Source organism: Homalodisca vitripennis, chromosome 5, assembly GCF_021130785.1.
Source record: "Homalodisca vitripennis isolate AUS2020 chromosome 5, UT_GWSS_2.1, whole genome shotgun sequence".
In the NCBI taxonomy this organism is placed as follows: Eukaryota; Metazoa; Arthropoda; class Insecta; order Hemiptera; family Cicadellidae; genus Homalodisca; species Homalodisca vitripennis.
The window spans coordinates 179,621,920-179,647,352 of record NC_060211.1 but is presented as its reverse complement, the minus strand read 5'-3'; the positions used below and the strand labels follow the sequence as shown (position 1 = coordinate 179,647,352).

Sequence of the window (25,433 nt, the reverse complement as noted above, 5' to 3'; positions counted from 1 at the left end):
TTTTTGTGTTTTTTATAATTCCCGTAAGATAAATTTACCTTTATGTTTATACAGTGGTATGTTTTATAACAGTATTTCCTGTAATGTATTTGTGTAAGAGGCATGTTTTTTTCCTTTAAAAAGTACAATTTGTCGTTGGCTTCGTTGTGACTCTATCTATATTTCCGAATTAACGAACTCATTCACTCATCCGACATTACAACCGCCCGTGACCGAGACACTTATTGCGCCTTTCAAGTGACCGTAATCACGGTACGTTTTATAACGGCTAGCTGCGATCACTGTCAGCCTACTATCGCTCGATACTTTCCCCCTTTCACTTTATTGTCTTAACAACTAACTACTGCACCGCGCTCACTTAGTGTGGCGTTAACAATCACAGTACGTTTTATAACGGCTAGCTGCGATCACTGTCAGCCTACTATCGCTCGATACTTTCCCCCTTTCACTTTATTGTCTTAACAACTAACTACTGCACCTCGCTCACTTAGTGTGGCGTTAACAATTACAGTACGTTTTATAACGGCTAGCTGCGATCACTGTCAGCCTACTATCGCTCGATACTTTCCCCCTTTCACTTTATTGTCTTAACAACTAACTACTGCACCGCGCTCACTTAGTGTGGCGTTAACATCATCGTCACTGACTCGCGCGCCTCATTGTTGGCTCAGTTTGTACTACTCTTGTCGCTCGGTTCTTGGAGGAGTTGGCAGGTCGGATTTAGCCAGGATTCCTGAAAGAAATAAATCAATAAAAGTACAAAAGGATAATATTACTAGAAACACTTTGAATGCTTCATGCCTTTATTTAATGCAATAACATTTCCGTGAACCCCTGCGAGGGCGATTGCCAAGAATACTGATGAGTTCACCACGTCTAAACTTCCTTTCTTTTTATTTCAAGGTAAGCAAAAGGTTTGGTTAAGTTAGTTATTTTAAACTTTTATTGTCACAGCCCTCCGAGGTATCCTATCCAGGATACAGTACCGTAAGTTGTTTTCACCACTCCAAGAGAATATAGTCATAAAAAAGAATAGTTTTTTAACCAGACCTAATTAAAAACGGTAAAAAAATACAAATGTGAATGTATAACTGTATTTATTTGTAATCTAAGTTCATTGACTGACATGTTTTTAAATCATGTGTCAATAAAAGAAATTGAAAATTGTAATGAAAGAAAACTAGATATAAAACAAGCTTCACCTCTTCTTCGCCTTGTGACGGTCATGAAGTTGATTTACACGTCCTGAACTATGCAAGTCCAATGTTTACAGTATGAGCTTGGTGTAGGAGCGTGCAGAGCCCGTAACATCTTCAATTGCTAAGAGCAAACGGCGATGTGCAATAGCTTCACCCTTTCACTGCTGCTGACTCACCATGAGACCCTACTATCGATCTCATCACCCACTCACGGCCCATTGTGTAACTACACACCGGAGCCGCTTCATCTCTTCTGTGCCTTGTGACGGCCATGAAGTTGATTTACACGTCCTGAACTATGCAAGTCCAATGTTTACAGTATGAGCTTGGTGTAGGAGCGTGCAGAGCCCGTAACATCTTCAATTGCTAAGAGCAAACGGCGATGTGCAATAGCTTCACCCTTTCACTGCTGCTGACTCACCATGAGACCCTACTATCGATCTCATCACCCACTCACGGCCCATTGTGTAACTACACACCGGAGCCGCTTCATCTCTTCTGTGCCTTGTGACGGTCATGAAGTTGATTTACACGTCCTGAACTATGCAAGTCCAATGTTTACAGTATGAGCTTGGTGTAGGAGCGTGCAGAGCCCGTAACATCTTCAATTGCTAAGAGCAAACGGCGATGTGCAATAGCTTCACCCTTTCACTGCTGCTGACTCACCATGAGACCCTACTATCGATCTCATCACCCACTCACGGCCCATTGTGTAACTACACACCGGAGCCGCTTCATCTCTTCTGTGCCTTGTGACGGTCATGAAGTTGATTTACACGTCCTGAACTATGCAAGTCCAATGTTTACAGTATGAGCTTGGTGTAGGAGCGTGCAGAGCCCGTAACATCTTCAATTGCTAAGAGCAAACGGCGATGTGCAATAGCTTCACCCTTTCACTGCTGCTGACTCACCATGAGACCCTACTATCGATCTCATCACCCACTCACGGCCCATTGTGTAACTACACACCGGAGCCGCTTCATCTCTTCTGTGCCTTGTGACGGTCATGAAGTTGATTTACACGTCCTGAACTATGCAAGTCCAATGTTTACAGTATGAGCTTGGTGTAGGAGCGTGCAGAGCCCGTAACATCTTCAATTGCTAAGAGCAAACGGCGATGTGCAATAGCTTCACCCTTTCACTGCTGCTGACTCACCATGAGACCCTACTATCGATCCCATCACCCACTCACGGCCCATTGTGTAACTAAACACCGGAGCCGCTTCACCTCTTCTGTGCCTTGTGACGGCCATGTAGTTGATTTACACGTCCTGAACTATGCAAGTCCAATGTTTACAGTATGAGCTTGGTGTAGGAGCGTGCAGAGCCCGTAACATCTTCAATTGCTAAGAGCAAACGGCGATGTGCAATAGCTTCACCCTTTCACTGCAGCTGACTCACCATGAGACCCTACTATCGATCCCATCACCCACTCACGGCCCATTGTGTAACTACACACCGGAGCCGCTTCATCTCTTCTGTGCCTTGTGACGGCCATGAAGTTGATTTACACGTCCTGAACTATGCAAGTCCAATGTTTACAGTATGAGCTTGGTGTAGGAGCGTGCAGAGCCCGTAACATCTTCAATTGCTAAGAGCAAACGGCGATGTGCAATAGCTTCACCCTTTCACTGCTGCTGACTCACCATGAGACCCTACTATCGCAGTGTGCAACTGTAGGGACCTCAGTTTCTTTGGTCGAAGATAACTGTTTGCATCATCAATTTACAAAGAGAAACTGTTATCGGTCTTATGGTGTCCTTGACTCTCAGGGCAGTTGACGTTGTGATTAGTAGGGCAGACCATACAATTACCCACCGTGACTCGTGTCTGTTGTACCATAACATTTTGCCATTATTAGATGCAAGATCAATCCAATATAGAAATAATAATTTATTTTTTTATACATTTCTCAACTTTTGTGAAGAATATAAAAGTTTTCCATAAAACTTATAACGATTTTGTATTAATGGCTCTATGTAAGAGATAGCGGTAGTTACCAAAGCAATAGGCGAATACGTTTATTTGACCAGCAATAAAATAATACGCTAAAGCCTAGATATGAATAGATTCAGAGTTAATTCTTAAAACGTGATATTGTGCGAAATGTTGTAGGCATACTCAGTGGAAATGAGCTACTCTGGTAAACCTCCTTACTACCAGTGAGTTAACACCCATAGCTTCTTACCTCAACCCGTAATATTTTCGTATTTTTCCAAGTTCTTTGGACATTGGGCAGTTTTGTGCCAATCTGAATCTTGCCAAGGTTGCCAATAATGACGTAAGTACCAAAATTCGTCCTGAAGTGGACTTTATTTGAGACTCCTGTTCATCTCGTCGAGTCCTACCTTACACAGCCGCCTCTCTGCCGAGTTCTTGAAGTGGATGAGTGCGATGTCGGAGGGTCAGACTCGGCGTAACGGCCGGAAGCCTCTCGCCACTTGTTGGATTGAGTCACCGCGGTTATTGATGAGTCAGGCGATCACTTCAGTCCAACATTGAAACGATTTCCATGTTCAACCGATGTTCCGCCATGTGTACCACAAGCGTAACGTTTCCTTCATTGTAGGACTGGTTGGTGTTTGCTAATGTCCCTAATTGTTTCGGTAATGATCGCCTTTTAAATATCTAAATGTTCTCTAATTGAAGCTAGAAGTTCAAGGAAGAAGTAGAACTCAAGAGGTTTTGAGTTAAAGCAATCGAATTGGCAAACACATTCAACGGAGTAAAACTATACAAATGCCAATTTTAACTGAGACTGTCAAAATTGATTGAAATGGTTGGCCTTCTTTGAAATATACACATATACCTTTCAGCACTGTAACCTGTGGCTCTAACTATCTCCTTCTGTTGCAATAACGTTTCCTCAGTTAAACCTTAATGTAAGAGCAGCAATATTAAATAAAAATTATCGTGTTTTACATAGATTTGTTTAATAAGTCAAACATATAATATTACTATATGAGCGTTGATCATGCAACGGCTGAGTCATAACCGAAACATGACAGTTATAATTGATGGACAGTAAAGATAAGCCCAGAGTTTATCAGATGTTATGTACTTAAAAAATGGATACCTGTTTTTAAATGCTATAAATGAAGCACAGTTCGCAAATACTCGTAGATAAAAGAATCTTTATTGTGATGTGGATTCTTCGTTATTAACACTTTCTTTATTTTTTCGACCTGAGTTTGCCATTCATACTTGAAATCTATTTACATGTGTAAACACAAAAACCCACTTTATTGGATTTCAATATTACTCTCCTTCCTTATATTAAAGGTATGATAGCTAACAGTAATGTCTGCCAAATTCATTTCACAGATATATAAGTAGAGTCGTATTAGCTCCTCTTACCGGTTCTACATTTCTTCAGGCATCAATCACTATACCCGTATATCTCAGGCTTCAACCACCGACAGTGGCTTTGGTTCTGGAGCGGTATGTCTACTCTCAGGGTCTTAATTGTTGTCTTATTGTTTAGGACCAGGATGCATTCACTCTGCTAACGTCTGTCGGGTTCTGTAGGTGGGAACAATAGATGTAGGCATAGAAGTACAGCAGTCAGTTTTTATTTGCATGAGGTATAATAAATAATCTAAGACCGATAAATACGAACAAACAGATTTGTGGCGACGTATTTAGCAGGAGTTTCTAGTTCGCACAAAGTTGAGCTGACGCAAATGTCAGCTATGTGCGCTGACTGGTGGTGGTTCTTGGGGGGGGGGGGGGGGGGGGGTGGAGTTGTAGAGGTCAATCACTATTCTACGTCTGAACTAACAGAATGTGGAAATATCGTGTTTGTGTGGACCACGTGTGGTGGTTTCTAGGGGGGGGTGGAGTTGTAGAGGTCAATCACTATTCTACATCTGAACTAACAGAATGTGGAAATATCGTGTTTGTGTGGACCACGTGTGGTGGTTCTAGGGGGGGGGGTGGAGTTGTAGAGGTCAATCACTATTCTACATCTGAACTAACAGAATGTGGAAATATCGTGTTTGTGTGGACCACGTGTGGTGGTTCTAGGGGGGGGGGGTGGAGTTGTAGAGGTCAATCACTATTCTACATCTGAACTAACAGAATGTGGAAATATCGTGTTTGTGTGGACCACGTGTGGTGGCTCTAGGGGGGGGGTGGAGTTGTAGAGGTCAATCACTATTCTACATCTGAACTAACAGAATGTGGAAATATCGTGTTTGTGTGGACCACGTGTGGTGGTTCTAGGGGGGGGGGGTGGAGTTGTAGAGGTCAATCACTATTCTACATCTGAACTAACAGAATGTGGAAATATCGTGTTTGTGTGGACCACGTGTGGTGGTTCTAGGGGGGTGGGGGGTGGAGTTGTAGAGGTCAATCACTATTCTACATCTGAACTAACAGAATGTGGAAATATCGTGTTTGTGTGGACCACGTGTGGTGGTTCTAGGGGGGGGGGGTGGAGTTGTAGAGGTCAATCACTATTCTACATCTGAACTAACAGAATGTGGAAATATCGTGTTTGTGTGGACCACGTGTGGTGGTTCTAGGGGGGGGGGTGGAGTTGTAGAGGTCAATCACTATTCTACATCTGAACTAACAGAATGTGGAAATATCGTGTTTGTGTGGACCACGTGTGGTGGTTCTAGGGGGGGGGGTGGAGTTGTAGAGGTCAATCACTATTCTACATCTGAACTAACAGAATGTGGAAATATCGTGTTTGTGTGGACCACGTGTGGTGGTTCTAGGGGGGGGGGTGGAGTTGTAGAGGTCAATCACTATTCTACATCTGAACTAACAGAATGTGGAAATATCGTGTTTGTGTGGACCACGTGTGGTGGCTCTAGGGGGGGGGTGGAGTTGTAGAGGTCAATCACTATTCTACATCTGAACTAACAGAATGTGGAAATATCGTGTTTGTGTGGACCACGTGTGGTGGTTCTAGGGGGGGGGGTGGAGTTGTAGAGGTCAATCACTATTCTACATCTGAACTAACAGAATGTGGAAATATCGTGTTTGTGTGGACCACGTGTGGTGGTTCTAGGGGGGGGGGTGGAGTTGTAGAGGTCAATCACTATTCTACATCTGAACTAACAGAATGTGGAAATATCGTGTTTGTGTGGACCACGTGTGGTGGTTCTAGGGGGGGGGGGTGGAGTTGTAGAGGTCAATCACTATTCTACATCTGAACTAACAGAATGTGGAAATATCGTGTTTGTGTGGACCACGTGTGGTGGCTCTAGGGGGGGGGGGTGGAGTTGTAGAGGTCAATCACTATTCTACATCTGAACTAACAGAATGTGGAAATATCGTGTTTGTGTGGACCACGTGTGGTGGCTCTAGGGGGGGGGGTGGAGTTGTAGAGGTCAATCACTATTCTACATCTGAACTAACAGAATGTGGAAATATCGTGTTTGTGTGGACCACGTGTGGTGGCTCTAGGGGGGGGGGGTGGAGTTGTAGAGGTCAATCACTATTCTACATCTGAACTAACAGAATGTGGAAATATCGTGTTTGTGTGGACCACGTGTGGTGGCTCTAGGGGGGGGGGGGGTGGAGTTGTAGAGGTCAATCACTATTCTACATCTGAACTAACAGAATGTGGAAATATCGTGTTTGTGTGGACCACGTGTGGTGGCTCTAGGGGGGGGGGGTGGAGTTGTAGAGGTCAATCACTATTCTACATCTGAACTAACAGAATGTGGAAATATCGTGTTTGTGTGGACCACGTGTGGTGGCTCTAGGGGGGGGGGGTGGAGTTGTAGAGGTCAATCACTATTCTACATCTGAACTAACAGAATGTGGAAATATCGTGTTTGTGTGGACCACGTGTGGTGGTTCTAGGGGGGGGGGGTGGAGTTGTAGAGGTCAATCACTATTCTACATCTGAACTAACAGAATGTGGAAATATCGTGTTTGTGTGGACCACGTGTGGTGGCTCTAGGGGGGGGGGTGGAGTTGTAGAGGTCAATCACTATTCTACATCTGAACTAACAGAATGTGGAAATATCGTGTTTGTGTGGACCACGTGTGGTGGCTCTAGGGGGGGGGGTGGAGTTGTAGAGGTCAATCACTATTCTACATCTGAACTAACAGAATGTGGAAATATCGTGTTTGTGTGGACCACGTGTGGTGGCTCTAGGGGGGGGGGTGGAGTTGTAGAGGTCAATCACTATTCTACATCTGAACTAACAGAATGTGGAAATATCGTGTTTGTGTGGACCACGTGTGGTGGCTCTAGGGGGGGGGGTGGAGTTGTAGAGGTCAATCACTATTCTACATCTGAACTAACAGAATGTGGAAATATCGTGTTTGTGTGGACCACGTGTGGTGGCTCTAGGGGGGGGGGTGGAGTTGTAGAGGTCAATCACTATTCTACATCTGAACTAACAGAATGTGGAAATATCGTGTTTGTGTGGACCACGTGTGGTGGCTCTAGGGGGGGGGGTGGAGTTGTAGAGGTCAATCACTATTCTACATCTGAACTAACAGAATGTGGAAATATCGTGTTTGTGTGGACCACGTGTGGTGGCTCTAGGGGGGGGGGGGGGTGGAGTTGTAGAGGTCAATCACTATTCTACATCTGAACTAACAGAATGTGGAAATATCGTGTTTGTGTGGACCACGTGTGGTGGCTCTAGGGGGGGGTGGAGGGAGGTGGGAATGTAGAGGTCAATCACTATTCTACGTCTGAACTAACAGAATGTGGAAATATCGTGTTTGTGTGGACCACGTGTGGTGGCTCTAGGGGGGGGGGTGGAGTTGTAGAGGTCAATCACTATTCTACGTCTGAACTAACAGAATGTGGAAATATCGTGTTTGTGTGGACCACGTGTGGTGGCTCTAGGGGGGGGGGGGGGTGGAGTTGTAGAGGTCAATCACTATTCTACATCTGAACTAACAGAATGTGTAAATATCGTGTTTGTGTGGACCACGTGTGGTGGCGGCATACACTGTTTACGACCGGAGAGATTGCCCTACATAGGGGCCGAGATGTGTCAAGTGATAATTAGAGAACATCCGATGCCCGTCTGTCTGTCCGTCTGTCTTACACGATGTTCTCTTTACGTACGTAACTACGTATTCGTTTGATACGACTAGATCAAGCTCACGGATATGCGTTGCCTAAGTTAGATTTACATTCAGCTGATGTACAAGTACTAATTTGAGTTTTTTTACATATTATGATTGTATATCTTTATTTTGTATCTTATTTTGAAACATTATTCCAATTTGAATTGACTGTAGAGTACGAATTCGTCGAATTACTACAGCGAATTAAAAACTAGACTACATCTGACTATTTGGGCAAAAACTATGAGCATGCAGACATCATAATTATGCTAGTTTTACTAGTAGGTAAATTTGTAGAGTTTTCGTATGTATTTAATTTGACAGACTTAAAATTTCCGTGGTATTGGTGTGTTTTTTAAAATTTTCAGCTGTTATAGCTGTAAAACTTTTACAATACTTAGTATTGAGCGTAGAGTGTTACTGAAAACTAATTTTAAAGATACCATTTTGTACGCATCCAAATATTTTTTATAGTTTTCTGATATTATTGCTGGTAGCAAAATAAAAATATGTTGTACTTATTCGTCAATATGGTTACAGCTACCCATACCCCAAAAAGCGTTTGGGTGTGTACGTTTCACTTGCAACAGTCATATAATTGTAACAAGTGACATCTAATACGTGGACATGTGTAGAGTAAATGTTCGGTATGTTGGACAAACGATCTACTGTCTGCGATACAACAGCGCAGCGTTCAGTAATTTGAGAAGACACTTTGGAACAAACACTGACTCAGCGACCACAGATGGGAGGCCTTCCTTTACGTCATATTACCGACCAATATCTTGTTTTACTTTATTTACAAAATCTAGTGAAATTCGATGAACACGTTCGTAATGGAACAATTGGATTGGCAGAAGAGGCTGTTAAGAAAGGGTATTAATTGCAAAGTAGACAAATTGAACCACGAACAACCGACGACGATGTTCCACACTGGGCAGGTTCAGAATCAAAGCTTTGGATACAACGAGTTTCTTCACCCCGCGTGTTACTACCCTGTGTACAAGTGTGCTACGAATTGTGTTCAAGACCAAGAGGGTCTCATTCAGGTCTTTTGTCTTCAGTAAGTATCTCACCATCTGGTGAGTAACCTCTTCTTTCAGGGACTTTGCGGTACAATATTAATACATAAAGATTAAACATTAGAATGAATAATGGTTATGGTTTTAAGTACTAAGTTTAATTAAATATATTATTAACTCTAAGAAGCTGTTATAGATTCGGCGGGTTCGAAACCGAGGTGGTCTGTAACAGGACCAATTAACAGTTCAGTCCTGATTGTTCCCTGGGAGAACGTTCTGACTTTCACCCACTCCTCCATGGCGTAGTTATGTAAAACAATCATCGTGCCGATGTTCAACGATAAAACTCAGTTATACCCGTGCTTTTGTTAAACAATTTTGATTTTTGAAGTTATGAGTTTATATTTTAAACCTTAATTTATATTAATTGTTCATTATCCTTGTACTTGGAGATATTTCATATCCCTCCCCCAAAATCCCCATTAATATTTGCCTCTCTCCCTTTTCCTGTCGATTTTCCATGGATATAATGAAGATCTTTATCTTCTCTGTTTTAACGAAGAAATATCATTGTTGTATTGTTATATAAAAATATGTATTTTCTTAGAATTATTGTTTAGACCTTGGTGAATAAATAGATCGTCCTATCATGCAATGAAAGATACTCTTCTATTTCTTTATTTACAGTTTAATATTAACGGTGGATAATTTGAAAGGATAGTAGGACTTCAACATTTGCGACTGATGTTTGTCCGAACTCAGATAACGATGTCAAATGTCTGAAATCCTACTATCTTTTCAATGTTCTATAAATAGTAAATCAGAACCCAGAAAAAATAGACCACCCTACCATGTACAATTAATGACAAATGTTCTACTGATAGTGAATCAGAATCCAGAGTTTGCCACAAGAGTGCGGGTGGAGAAATTTAATACATTAAAAAATAATATATTATTTATTATTTTCTGAAAGTTTTGTGAAAGTTTTTAGCAAATCCATCTTCCATTAATACTACATTGAAACTCCTCTATACCTATTGACAACGTTACATTTTAAAAGAGTGATGAATCACTTTTAAATTTATATGACAATCTGTCAGTGAATCAGAACCCAGAACAAATAGACCATCCTATCATGTGCAAGGAATGACAACGTTCTAGTGATAGTGAATTAGAACCCAGAACAACTAGACCATCCTATCATGTGCAAGTATAACAATGTCCTATTTATAGAGACAAAGCCTAGAACAAATAGATCATCCTATTATGTGCAATGAATGATAATGTTCTATTGAAAGTTAAACAGTACCCAGAATAAATAGACCATTCTATCATGTGCAAGGAATGATAATGTTCTATTGAAAGTTAAACAGTACCCTGAATAAATAGACCATTCTATCATGTGCAAGGAATGATGATGTTCTATTGATAGTTAAACAGTACCCAGAATAAATAGACCATTCTATCATGTGCAAGGAATGATAATGTTCTATTGATAGTTAAACAGTACCCTGAATAAATAGACCATCCTATTATGTGCAAGGAATGATTTAATGTTCTATTGATTCTATCATGTGCAAGGAATGATAATGTTCTATTGATAGTGTTAAACAGTACCCTGAATAAATAGACCATCCTATCTTGTGCAAGGAATGATAATGTTCTATTGAAAGTTAAACAATACCCTGAATAAATAGACCATTCTATCATATGCAAGGAATGATAATGTTCTATTGATAGTTAAACAGTACACAGAATAAATAGACCATTCTATCATGTGCAAGGAATGGCAATAATCTATTTATAATAAACCAGAACTGAAGGATAAAATTGATAGAATTGTGCAATATATTTAGTGTCTTAGTCATGCTAAGTAACGATGTAACGTAACATGAGAGCAAAGACTGCAAAGGCTGGGGATGCCCCATCCTTAAAATCGCAGTCCGCCGAGAATATCGCTTACAACCGGAAGTGCCTGACCGGAAGTCCGCGTATCAGAAGCCTTATCACGGGTTTTGCCTGCCCACCGCGAGATCAGTTACGGCTTTAATCACATTTATTGTAGTAGTAAAAAAATTATTCCAACTACTTTGTTTTGTGATGGTCCATTCAAGTTTGAGGAAAAGACCCAATCTATTTCTCTCTTGCCTTCTTATTTCTTCCTAAGTTTCAGTTCTGAACTTCATTTTTGTAACTCAGTAATGTACCCGGGGTGTCTCCCAGCTCTGCTCTGACCCTCGTCCTTGTTGCAGGTGAATTAGCTCTGGTGGGCGGGTGTCCTCAGAACCTCACTGGGTAGAAGTGAGTGCCGGCCACCCCGGGATACCCGGAGAGTGTCTCCCAGCTCTGCTCTGACCCTCGTCCTTGTTGCAGGTGAATTAGCTCTGGTGGGCGGGGTGTCCTCGGAACCTCACTGGGTAGAAGTGAGTGCCGGCCACCTCCCGGTCTACCCGGGAGTGTCTCCCAGCTCTGCTCTGACCCTCGTCCTTGTTGCAGGTGAACTAGCTCTGGTGGGCGGGGTGTCCTCGGAACCTCACTGGGTAGAAGTGAGTGCCGGCCACCTCCCGGTATACCCGGGGGTGTCTCCCAGCTCTGCTCTGACCCTCGTCCTTGTTGCAGGTGAATTAGCTCTGGTGGGTGGGGTGTCCTCGGAACCTCACTGGGTAGAAGTGAGTGCCGGCCACCTCCTGGTCTACCCGGGGGTGTCTCCCAGCTCTGCTCTGACCCTCGTCCTTGTTGCAGGTGAACTAGCTCTGGTGGGCGGGGTGTCCTCGGAACCTCACTGGGTAGAAGTGAGTGCCGGCCACCTCCCGGTCTACCCGGGGGTGTCTCCCAGCTCTGCTCTGACCCTCGTCCTTGTTGCAGGCGAACTAGCTCTGGTGGGCGGGGTGTCCTCGGAACCTCACTGGGTAGAAGTGAGTGCCGGCCACCTCCTGGTCTACCCGGGGGTGTCTCCCAGCTCTGCTCTGACCCTCGTCCTTGTTGCAGGTGAATTAGCTTAGCTCTGGTGGGCGGGGTGTCCTCGGAACCTCACTGGGTAGAAGTGAGTGCCGGCCACCTCCCGGTATACCCGGGGGTGTCTCCCAGCTCTGCTCTGACCCTCGTCCTTGTTGCAGGTGAATTAGCTCTGGTGGGTGGGGTGTCCTCGGAACCTCACTGGGTAGAAGTGAGTGCCGGCCACCTCCCGGTATACCCGGGGGTGTCTCCCAGCTCTGCTCTGACCCTCGTCCTTGTTGCAGGTGAATTAGCTCTGGTGGGCGGGGTGTCCTCGGAACCTCACTGGGTAGAAGTGAGTGCCGGCCACCTCCCGGTATACCCGGGGTGTCTCCCAGCTCTGCTCTGACCCTCGTCCTTGTTGCAGGTGAACTAGCTCTGGTGGGCGGGGTGTCCTCGGAAACCTCACTGGGTAGAAGTGAGTGCCGGCTACCTCCTGGTCTACCCGGGAGTGTCTCCCAGCTCTGCTCTGACCCTCGTCCTTGTTGCAGGTGAACTAGCTCTGGTGGGTGGGGTGTCCTCGGAACCTCACTGGGTAGAAGTGAGTGCCGGCCACCTCCTGGTCTACCCGGGGGTGTCTCCCAGCTCTGCTCTGACCCTCGTCCTTGTTGCAGGCGAACTAGCTCTGGTGGGTGGGGTGTCCTCGGAACCTCACTGGGTAGAAGTGAGTGCCGGCCACCTCCTGGTCTACCCGGGGGTGTCTCCCAGCTCTGCTCTGACCCTCGTCCTTGTTGCAGGTGAATTAGCTCTGGTGGGTGGGGTGTCCTCGGAACCTCACTGGGTAGAAGTGAGTGCCGGCCACCTCCTGGTCTACCCGGGAGTGTCTCCCAGCTCTGCTCTGACCCTCGCCCTTGTTGCAGGCGAACTAGCTCTGGTGGGTGGGGTGTCCTCGGAAACCTCACTGGGTAGAAGTGAGTGCCGGCCACCTCCCGGTCTACCCGGGGGTGTCTCCCAGCTCTGCTCTGACCCTCGTCCTTGTTGCAGGCGAACTAGCTCTGGTGGGTGGGGTGTCCTCGGAACCTCACTGGGTAGAAGTGAGTGCCGGCCACCTCCTGGTCTACCCGGGGGTGTCTCCCAGCTCTGCTCCGGTCTGGAGGCTTCCTCTGCGACACCTCAACCTCCAGCCGGCGGCCTCAGGGCGTCCCCGCGGGTTCAGCCTCAGCCGCCATGGCGAGACCGTGCCCATCGCCACTTTCCAGGTAACCCAGCTTCTTCTACTTCTATTTAGTAAGTCTTTGCTTTAAAGCGGGCTTCTTGTGAAGAGATTCCAAGAATACACGATTATATAAACTGTTTTTTTCAGTAAAACATTTGGTATGGAAGTCTTGATATCCACCGGGCAGAAGAATACTTTCACAGTTTTACGCTTGTGGCAAACTCTGAGTTTACAGTTAAAAGTTGTATAAGGGCGCTGTGTACACTTCACGTCCCCATTGTTATTGCTGGTGTTGGACTCTATTGGGATAGGTCGTTGCACCCTATGAGGGTTTCCATTGCCTTGTGTTGGGTTCGCACGAACAAATCTTGTTGTGAGGATCTGACATTGTTAGTCTGGCCCGATGATGTATACCAATTCCGTCATTCGCGTTATAGAAGAAATTGTTCATATTTATAAAAGTGCTGAATTAATCATCTATAGGCTGAACCTCCAATTCAATTCCAATAACATACATTTAAATCACAAATATTATTTAATATTATCAGACTATGGGGAAATGGACAAAGTTGTACCAGCGACTATAAGGTTTACTTCTATTCTAGAAAGTTATTTCGAATTCAATCCCTCCATCTTTATCCATAAAAACTAAACTAATTGTATCCATACTTAACTCATATGTATACATTATTTATAATACAAACAGTAAACTGCTGTGTTAAAGTATCCAGATTTCCTCATCGGAATGAAAGCATCGGTGGTTCAGTGGTAGAATGCTCGCCTGCCACGCGGGCGGCCCGGGTTCGATTCCCGGCCGATGCAGTTACTTTTGCTTTTTTCTATTTCTTTTTTTTGTAGGATATTAACGGTTAATTATTTTTCAGACGGTTCGCATTGAATTTGTAATTTTTTTTAGTAACAAATTAAAGCAATTGCTATTTAATTTAATTAAATCACTACTCAAATTTGAAAATTTATAATTTAAGAGTTTGTTTTTATTATATTAGTATTATGACAATAATCAAATTTACGAAATAAAATTGCATGAAATTGCTTATATTGAAAAAAGGTGAAATTAAAAATTAAATGTGTTTGGGCCAAAGTTATAATATATTTATTTTATTTAAAAATGTTAATTTAACATTTCCTAAAGCACTTGCAAGTTGTAGTTTTGAGATTTCTTAGGTTTATATGCAATGCTATTATGGGAATGTTTTTATGAACACACAAAGAAAATAATATTTGAATTTAATAAATAAAATGTCACCAATATTAATAAAGTTTTAGTACAACTGAGGAAGGCGTTAAAACGTGGATTACGCTGTACGCTTGTACTGCAAATAAAATCATTTATTTTTACATTGCGAGCCAAATAAATATATTTGCAAAAATAATCTGTGCAGATTATCAATGGATTTGCAGTGCTTAATATCATGAGCTAAGATTAGAGCTGTATACAACACGTCCGGTATGGTCTAGTGGCTAGGATACCTGGCTCTCACCCAGGAGGCTCGGGTTCGATTCCCGGTACCGGAAGTTAATTTTTGTACCAGTTAAGAAGTAAATTTTATCTTTATATCGATAAGAGTAACAGATATTTTTTTGGTTAGTTTATTTTATTTCTTTATTTGGTATTAAACTGTTTACATAATTATTTATATTAAGCGTACGAAATTTAAATAGGATTTCAACAAAATGAATTATCAATGTTTACTTGAACGTTGTATTGGGCGTGTAATTGAAACACTTTTGAAACAACTGCACAAGAGTTTTGGCATTTTTCAAAAACCTTTTTTTAATTTTTTACAGATGCAAATAATGATCTGAATAAAAGTGTTTACTTTTTTATTCTCAGAGTCTTACTTTTCGATAGCTAAATCTCAAATTGCATTGGACTAATTTTAGTACTTGACCGTCGATGAAAGACTTTGCTATGAAAATTCCAAAGATAATATGAAATTATGTATGTTTTTCAGATCAATTGCGGAAAAAAATAACAGAAGTTACTTCGCTTTTAAATGCACAAAAACCATAAGTATTCTTTGTCGTTAAAAGAATGTATCAACTCTTTACTCTTTCAGAAAAATAACCAACGCTTTAAATCGATTTTTTTATTGTTATTGTTGGGTAGAAATGTATTATTAACTGTGTAGAATTATTAACGTTAAGGGTTTGTATTTGTATCTATTACTTATCAAATAAGCATGACTCATTTCTTTCACAGTTATGAAAAATTATTTAAATTGGTATATATTTTTATGTATTTTGCGTACAGGTAAGGAATGCTATTTTTCGTTTCATTTAACCACAATGGGCTCTGTTGCCGTTGCTTTTATAAAAAAGTCGACTTTGTACAGTCATGACTAACGACTTTTTCTGGATAATCCAATAATAATGTATAACTCCTCGGCCGCCAACACGAAGCGGTTTATGGCACAGCTCGGTATATGTCATTTCTCACGTTACTACTTCTACGTAATGCTACTATAATCTTCAGTACGGTTAGAGAGTTAACTTAAGTAGGCTACTTTAAGTAGGTTTGTGCTGTACTGTTGTAGATACAGCCTTTCACGTAACATAATACAATTCTAGAGGGTCAACCACCAATTGCCTGACAGCGATCACATTATGTTGGTGTGGGCTAACAAAAAACACCCCACCCGCAGCCATAGTGATAAACATTGCCTTATAAAAGTGACAAAATATGTTATATTTAAGTTATTTTTTTTATTAAACGGAAAACAATCGGAGTTCATCCCCATATGCATGCAATATACCTGGCTGGGCATGTACGAACAAGCGCAGGTCCCGGTAAATTAACAAAACGTAATAAATCTAATCGTTATTAAAAATTAAAAGTTTTAATAGCTGTAACAAAATTACACTAGACCTCAACAATATTACGAATGTTGCATTATTCGAACCGCGCGGTTAAGAAGAAGTTATTGTTATTTTACTATACAAATTTTCGTATAATTCTAAAATTTCACACACAAACTCTCGTATAAAAGTCTGGTCTTAATCGAAATGCAAGTTTCCGAGTTTTGAGTGTTCAAAGAAGCAGTGCGTTTGAACGCGTTAGATTTCCTTGTTATCGACATATAAACTGGAAGTTAGTTGTCAAGACAGGTCCGATATAAATACATAGCACATCGCATGCGGTAGAACTAGCTAATGATGTCGGTCAGTATCTAAGAGCGAGCGGTGAGAAAGCGTGTTGACGTGACACTGGTTGCGACCTAGGAGATACCCGTTGAACTCCCCGTCAGTGTTGTCAACACAGGTCCGATATAAATACATAGCACATCGCATGCGGTAGAACTAGCTAATGATGTCGGTCAGTATCTAAGAGCGAGCGGTGAGAAAGCGTGTTGACGTGACACTGTTTGCGACCTAGGAGATACCCGTTGAACTCCCCGTCAGTGTTGTCAACACAGGTCCGATATAAATACATAGCACATCGCATGCGGTAGAACTAGCTAATGATGTCGGTCAGTATCTAAGAGCGAGCGGTGAGAAAGCGTGTTGACGTGACACTGGTTGCGACCTAGGAGATACCCGTTGAACTCCCCGTCAGTGTTGTCAACACAGGTCCGATATAAATACATAGCACATCGCATGCGGTAGAACTAGCTAATGATGTCGGTCAGTATCTAAGAGCGAGCGGTGAGAAAGCGTGTTGACGTGACACTGGTTGCGACCTAGGAGATACCCGTTGAACTCCCCGTCAGTGTTGTCAACACAGGTCCGATATAAATACATAGCACATCGCATGCGGTAGAACTAGCTAATGATGTCGGTCAGTATCTAAGAGCGAGCGGTGAGAAAGCGTGTTGACGCGACACTGGTGCGACCTAGGAGAGACCCGTTGAACCTCCTGTCTGTGTTGTCACAGTATTATTCTTGTGCAGTGACTGACTCGGACATTTTTGTCACTCACGTTAGAGACGCACGTCCGATTGAAATGGGCGCCTAATTAAATAACAGATTCGTTCTGTTGGCACACTCAGTGTGACCTGAGTCCGGAGCTGATCTGGGACTCTGGTCTTTAGTTGTGAAACTCGACACAGCTCGGTTCGACAACACGAGTGTTGTTAGAGGTTATTACATTATTACAGTAATTACAATAGTAAAACAGCGATGTAGTTTCACTTCTAGACAAGGGTACTTTGTGGGCGAAGCAGGTACTTGCTAAATAACCAATAAAGTATAGAATTGTGTTAATTTTGTATAGAAAATTAATTAATATAATTAATTGACATTCATCAATGAAAATTGACTTTTTCTATATTTATTCACTATTAAACGTACTGAAATGTAGCTTTTACCCATTATTAATACATAAAACAAAACCTTTTCATTATAGTAATGTAATAGTTGTTGGAATACCCAATGGGTTGAGTTTAACAATGACCCGAAATACTGTAGGCTAAATAACTACAAAACTAACTCAACGGCTTGTGCTGCATTTTATTAAACGGAATTCACGAATATCAAATTTGATTGTATCTACTTGTATGAACAGATTTATGTACAGATAGTTATTCTGCTAAACCACGTTTCCAGGCTCTAAAACACAATCACATTTAGAAAAGTTCAATATAAATATTATAGTACGGTAAGTTTTAATCCTGTATCTCTAGACATACTGTACTGTTCATAAGACCTGTAAATAAGTAATTTTTTTTAAAACCTTTCCTTTTCTGAATTCAAATTTGTTAATCTTTTGCCTTTTCAAATTAAAAATTGGAAAAATAGTAAACATTTAGAGAGTATATTGAGAAATTGGTTTTTAAATTTTTGCTAATATTGATAACTTTTTCTAATTTTACTATAGAAATTTGTACAGTTTTATACAGGGTGGGCCATAAGTCAGTTGTCAAAAATGCATTTGGTGCAATAATATACCAAACAAGCGAAAATACAAATACATTTATTTTACTGTGTAGAACAAATACAATTTATTAATACAGGAAAACATGTAGTATTCAATGAAACTACAAAAGATGCTCAAAGTGGTTACAACTACTACGCTAGGAAAAACAAAGTCTAAGGATTGCTAGTGACAACTGACTTATGGCCCACCCCGTATTAAATGTTTTTAATTTCTAAAATTTATAACTAAAAAACGTCATGTTTAGAATAACTGTTAAGTGTGGGGGGGGGGGGTGCACTCTGCGGGTTAACCGCATGATTTACTGGTTAAGATTCGACTGAACACTACACAATTAAGTACAACTTTCAGTTGAGCTAGCCACGCTTACTGGATAGCCTACTGTGGCTAGTAATTCCTACCAGTGCTGATGTTAATTTTTGTTACCATATATTTTTCTGCAACAAAGCATATTCTATTCTAATATAAAAGGTGCTTCACATAAATAAATTGTACCGACACAACTGCACTACACAGTCACACTACTGCAACACACAACTCTTTATTAAAATCCTCCAGTGATTAGCAATACACAGACAATTTCTCCTTCATTGACAATTTAAAGAGATATTACACTTTAGCTTCTATTCGAAACCTTATCCGTTGTAAATTAGAACAAATTTCTACCGTGACATAGTGAATAAATCTGATCTTTTTTATCACTGCCGGGGAAAACCTATGTTTCTTCTTTGTACGGAAGTCAACGTCGGAGTTATCGATTTGCTCGCCTGTCAGCGGACGTCGTGTGCCTTTACAGCTGTCCTTAACACGAGTTATGATGACAACAAATTGGCGCCAAAACGGCGATTTGGCGGGGGCGTGTGTGGAGAAAGCGGGGCGAGACGCGGTGTGTTTGGAGAATTGTTTCCTTGTATTGAATTATAGTAAAATCACTCTACGGACAACTCCATTGTTTAATCTTACACCAGCCTGAGAAGGGAGTCTCTCTAAGTCATTTATGTCTAAAATCTCTGCATGAAACTCACATTACGTTCTCAGTACTACATTAGTTACAGTAGTCAACTGTGAATGAAACATTGTCCAGGCTGAGGATCTGTACACCAACGTGTGTAAGGTTAGGTAACACTGTACTTACCTTACAAAACTCTATTACCTGTGTTGTATTTATAGTTTTGGCAGTTTTGTCTTATTTTAACCATATAATTAATACGGATCGAAGCCCGTTATTTGTAAAGTGTAGACATTTAGCGATGAAATACAAGAAAAGTTCAGATTTTTTTCTGTAAACCTATAAAGATATCGAGAAAAACTAAAACGCGTTTGGATTATTATTTTTTTTTTAAATGTGAAATCCCCCATAATGCTACAGCCAAAAATAAGGGCGTTAAACTGCATGAGGCTTAAAATTGTTCTTATTCTTTGTTTGAAGTTTGTTTAGTGATACGAAAAAAATCAGTAACACTACGTTTCTAGTCTGCAATAATTAAGGTAAATAGCACATAATTACAAACTAGGTTAAACAATTTTGTTATGGGCTAAACCTCGAGACCATTTTACTACAGCCTGCTCATTAAAATGCATATAAATGTGTTTATTTCATTTTCAGGTGGACAATGAACTAGATTATTCGCGGTGGGTGAAGACGCTGGCGGCGGAGCTGCTGAAGCAGACACCTCTGGAGGCGGTCAAGTTCCTCGACATCCTCGGGATCACAGCGACTATCCCCGGAGACGCGGACCGGTCCTTGAGTCCGGAGTACCACAGCGAACCCGAGAACCGCTCTTGGGAGTTGAGGTGCTCTCCGCCCTCACAGGAATGCAGAAAACCTTCCGTGCCCCTGAGCGTGCCCAAGAACTGGTACCAAAGGTCTGTAGAAAGTGACCAACCGCTCTCCCTCATCATCACCGAAGAACCGAAGAAAGAGTGCAGGAGAACTTCCTTCAGGAAGGCTTTGAATTTCGACACCGTCTCCGAAGACGTGATCGATGGCTTCCGCGTCATGGACTCCATCTGTCAGTTGGCCAAACAATCCAAGAACTGTTTCAGGACGTGCAATAAATCCGGTATCGATAATGTCCCGAAATGTAATGAGGAAAGTGTGGGAAAGAACAGATTCAAGTCCCTCCTGAAGACATTCCTCTCCCAGGAGAGCACCAAGGGTGTGACGAGTTCCGGTCCTCTGCATCCTCTGGACATGAAGGACGACGGCAGGACCGGGAGACCTCCCTTGCCCGACGTGGTGAAGGATCTCCCCCCTTGCGACAGGAGGTCCAGAGCCAGGACGAGGACCCCGACCCCGCTGCGCCTGCGGGGGAAGAGTGTCGATGTCCTGCCTTCCACCGAGGACTCCAGAGTCGCTGAACTGATGGCCCGGTGTCAGCAGGAGGACAGGTATGTTTCCACTTTCAAGAATAGCGTTCGGGTCAATACTCGCAGTCGGTGGTATTATCTTACTCTTCATACATCGCGACAACCGGGGAAATCTATCTAGATCTAGAGACATTCAAGTAAATTTTCAAGTTTGTTTACTCCCGAGAATACAATTTTAATTTATTGTGTATTGTTAATTATACTGGTTGTTAAACTGTTGTTTATTTATATAGAGTATCAAGGTTGTGAAATCGGTTTTCTGATGGAATAATTTTTTAATGAAATTTTTTACAGCTGTTTAAGACACTAGATAAATATAGGAAAAATAGAAAAAGTATTTTAATCGTTTTAGGAGGATTGGGAGTCATTTTAAGCAGGGAATTATTAAGGGAATGTTCGGACGGGATATGTGGGAGGCTTACTGAACTATCCAGGAGTGGAGGGGGGGTTTAAGCAGTACTATCTTACATTAAAGTCACGAGCTTATTTCTATTAGAAAATTAGAACAAATCATTTGGTTAAAATAGAGTTAATTAATAAACGCGTTGTTATTTGAAACATTTTATTTGTATATTAAGTATTTTTTCTTTTATATCAATTCTGATAGAATGGCAAGTAGGTTTGTTTTTAAATGCAGTCATTGGTTGTTGTAAAGCTTTTCTAATATTGTTTAATTTTTTATTTTATAATTTGAAAATATTGAAATTTTGTGGCTTACTCCTTAAAAAACTATTATTCTTAAATTGATCTGGGTCATTTTGAGGTTTTTAATGTTGTATAAGCATTTCTTTCCATTGAATCGGTAATATACGAGTACCTACTTGAACAAGTTTTGTAAAATTTTGAAATTTAGCAAATAAGTGACAACATACGCTTACATTGTACCCTCAGAGCTCAGAGCAATGTCCTCCTGCAGGTACGTCCCCGTGCGGGACAAGCGCCTCATGTTCGAGTCTCTGGGCCGTGCGAGCTCCCAGCCTCGCTTCGTCCTCAGCTCCGACAACCTCATGAGTCTCGGCGACCTCACACCGACCTCTGAACCTCCCAGAACCCAGTCTCTTCACGACCTCAGCGCCAACAGTGTCGCCGTCAAAGAGATCTGCAGGTACTGGAAGTAACTTGTTAGATTTTATCCTCATTCTCCGTGTTTCATCTAGATTATATTGTTTACGTGTTCTGTTTTACTTGACGTTGACAGATGTGAACAGAGTTCGACAAAAAACAGGATAAGGCGAGACTTGAGAAATAACAGTATCTCCAGCCAATCACGAGTTTTGTAGACTTTATATATCTCGCTAAGGAGTTTTGTAGACTTTATATATCTATCTAAGGAGTTTTGGACTCTCGTGTTATGCTAATACTTGACGATCGCGGCAGGTACTTCGAGCAGCGGGGGGAATCCCGCGGGGAGTTGGCCACCAGGAGTCCGTCCCCCGAGTGTCGCCTGAGACTGCACGCGCCCAAGCCTGCCAAGTCTCTGGGGGAGGAAACGCTGAGAGGCCGGCAGATGGTGAGGGCGGAGCGGCGCCTGGGCAGGCTGAGGCAGAACATCGCGGAGTGTGAGCAGACCATCTGGCGGCTGCGGGGCCAGAGTAGCAAGCTCTCTCAGAACCGGAGGTAGGTAATGTTTGTACATTTGGGTGTGGAACATCGTGTATGTAATTTGGGAAAGAATATTCCATGGAATGGTTGCAAACACGTTTCGATTTATAAAAACCAACAATTTCGCAACATATTCAAATAATTCAACTCTGGTCTTTATCCATTTAGTATTTTCGACATTGCCCACTTGTGTTATCCCCTCCTGTCACCACCTCCCAGCGTCCCCCGTTCTGGGACTGTAGTGTCTGTAGTGTTGGTAGAGAGCTCTTGTTTATACCTCGGGTTTACGCCAACGTTAGTACTGCAGCTGCAGCGAGTCGGATATCCCTCGACATTGCCCACTTGTGTTATCCCCTCCTGTCACCACCTCCCAGCGTCCCCCGTTCTGGGACTGTAGTGTCTGTAGTGTTGGTAGAGAGCTCTTGTTTGTACCTCGGGTTTACGCCAACGTTAGTACTGCAGCTGCAGCGAGTCGGATATCCCTCGACATTGCCCACTTGTGTTATCCCCTCCTGTCACCACCTCCCAGCGTCCCCCGTTCTGGGACTGTAGTGTCTGTAGTGTTGGTAGAGAGCTCTTGTTTGTACCTCGGGTTTACGCCAACGTTAGTACTGCAGCTGCAGCGAGTCGGATATCCCTCGACATTGCCCACTTGTGTTATCCCCTCCTGTACCCACCTCCCAGCATCCCCCGTTCTGGGACTGTAGTGTCTGTAGTGTTGGTAGAGAGCTCTTGTTTATACCTCGGGTTTACGCCAACGTTAGTACTGCAGCTGCAGCGAGTCGGATATCCCTCGACATTGCACACTTGTGTTATCCCCTCCTGTCACCACCTCCCAGCGTCCCCCGTTCTGGGACTGTAGTGTCTGTAGTGTTGGTAGAGAGCTCTTGTTTATACCTCGGGTTTACACCAACGTTAGTACTGCAGCTGCAGCGAGTCGGATATCTCTCGACAATGCCCACTTGTGGTATCCCCTCATGTCACCACCTCCCAGCGTCCCCCGTTCTGGGACTGTAGTGTCTGTAGTGTTGGTAGAGAGCTCTTGTTTATACCTCGGGTTTACGCCAACGTTAGTACTGCAGCTGCAGCGAGTCGGATATCTCTCGACATTGCCGTGATTCACACGACAGAGAAAACGTGTTTCAAAGTTCCCTGCAAACTGCCAACAATGTCTGTCACAAAGTCGTTAACAAGCCTATGGAGGATGGTTTCCTGGATGTTTCTTCTTGTGTGCTGTGTGCTGTGCTGTGTGTACATTGTGCAACATTGTGAGTAATATTGTGCTACACTAGAGCGGACGGTGTACTCTATCATTGAACATTTTGCTATCACCTACTTCATTACATCTATATTTTGGAATAAATACGAAACAACAGAAAAACTGGGCTTTAAATCTATTTGTCGAAATTATTTTGCCGTTTCAGATGTAAGTAATTTATGCTTACAGACACGCACCCATTACTTTTATTTATACGTTTCGTATTTCGTCACTTCAGTTACTTGTAAAAGCACAATATAAAGACAGATATAAGAAAAAATAAAATTATAATAATAGTCAAGGTTTTAATAGTTTCTTATATTTAATCAAGAGTAACATACAGATATAATGAAAATATTGAGATTAAGTTTCATTTCACCTTCAGCTTTGTAGAGCGTATGAAATCTGGCACTGGTACAGATTGACTCCTGGAGTCTGGAGTCCACGTTTATCTGGAGAATTCCAACAAGAGTCGGTGACGACGTTCATAACGGACTCCTAGGCTACAGAAGAACTCGGACTGACAATGTCCTAGGCTACATAAGAACTCGGACTGACAATGTCCTAGGCTACAGAAGAACTCGGACTGACAATATCCTAGGCTACAGAAGAACCCGGACTGACAATGTCCTAGGCTACAGTAGAACTCGGACTGACAATGTCCTATGCTACAGAAGAACTCGGACTGACAATGTCCTAGGCTACAGAAGAACTCGGACTGACAATGTCCTAGGCTACAGAAGAACTCGGACTGACAATGTCCTAGGTTACAGAAGAACTCGGACTGACAATGTCCTAGGCTACAGAAGAACTCGGACTGACAATGTCCTAGGCTACAGTAGAACTCGGACTGACAATGTCCTAGGATACAGAAGAACTCGGACTGACAATGTCCTAGGCTACAGTAGAACTCGGACTGACAATGTCCTAGGCTACAGAAGAACCCGGACTGACAATGTCCTAGGCTACAGAAGAACTCGGACTGACAATGTCCTAGGCTACATAAGAACTCGGACTGACAATGTCCTAGGCTACAGAAGAACTCGGACTGACAATGTCCTAGGCTACAGAAGAACTCGGGCTGACAATGTCCTAGGCTACAGAAGAACTCGGACTGACAATGTCCTAGGCTACAGAAGAACTCGGACTGACAATGTCCTAGGCTACAGAAGAACTCGGACTGACAATGTCCTAGGCTACAGAAGAACTCGGACTGACAATGTCCTAGGCTACAGAAGAACTCGGACTGACAATGTCCTAGGTTACAGAAGAACTCGGACTGACAATGTCCTAGGCTACAGAAGAACTCGGACTGACAATGTCCTAGGCTACAGAAGAACTCGGACTGACAATGTCCTAGGCTACAGAAGAACTCGGACTGACAATGTCCTAGGCTACAGAAGAACTCGGACTGACAATGTCCTAGGCTACAGAAGAACTCGAACTGACAATGTCCTATGCTACAGAAGAACTCGGACTGACAATGTCCTAGGCTACAGAAGAACTCGGACTGACAATGTCCTAGGCTACAGAAGAACTCGGACTGATAATGTCCTAGGCTACAGAAGAATTCGGACTGACAATGTCCTAGGCTACAGAAGAACTGGGGACTGACAATGTCCTAGGCTACAGAAGAACTCGGACTGACAATGTCCTAGGCTACAGAAGAACTCGGACTGACAATGTCCTAGGCTACAGTAGAACTCGGACTGACAATGTCCTAGGCTACAGAAGAACTCGGACTGACAATGTCCTAGGCTACAGAAGAACTCGGACTGACAATGTCCTAGGCTACATAAGAACTCGGATTGACAATGTCCTAGGCTACAGAAGAACTCGGACTGACAATGTCCTAGGCTACAGAAGAACTCGGACTGACAATGTCCTA

The 25,433-nt window shown here is 42.6% G+C and overlaps 1 protein-coding gene and 2 non-coding genes across 3 annotated transcripts in view; all 3 read left to right on the top strand.

Moving 5' to 3' along the window:
• LOC124363757 overlaps positions 1–25,433 on the top strand; it is a 104,637-nt gene that overhangs the window by 55,829 nt on the left and 23,375 nt on the right. Inside the window, exons 2-8 of the mRNA XM_046819019.1 lie at positions 11,891–12,259; positions 12,388–12,560; positions 12,642–13,052; positions 13,135–13,464; positions 19,922–20,706; positions 21,602–21,790; positions 22,063–22,302. Coding sequence (XP_046674975.1) covers positions 11,891–12,259; positions 12,388–12,560; positions 12,642–13,052; positions 13,135–13,464; positions 19,922–20,706; positions 21,602–21,790; positions 22,063–22,302 — 2,497 coding nt within the window. The remainder of the gene's footprint in view (positions 1–11,890; positions 12,260–12,387; positions 12,561–12,641; positions 13,053–13,134; positions 13,465–19,921; positions 20,707–21,601; positions 21,791–22,062; positions 22,303–25,433) is intronic.
• Trnag-gcc lies at positions 14,173–14,243 on the top strand. Its single transcript has one exon. It is a non-coding gene; the product is annotated as a tRNA-Gly (tRNA).
• Positions 14,886–14,957, top strand: Trnae-cuc. The gene has a single exon. It is a non-coding gene; the product is annotated as a tRNA-Glu (tRNA).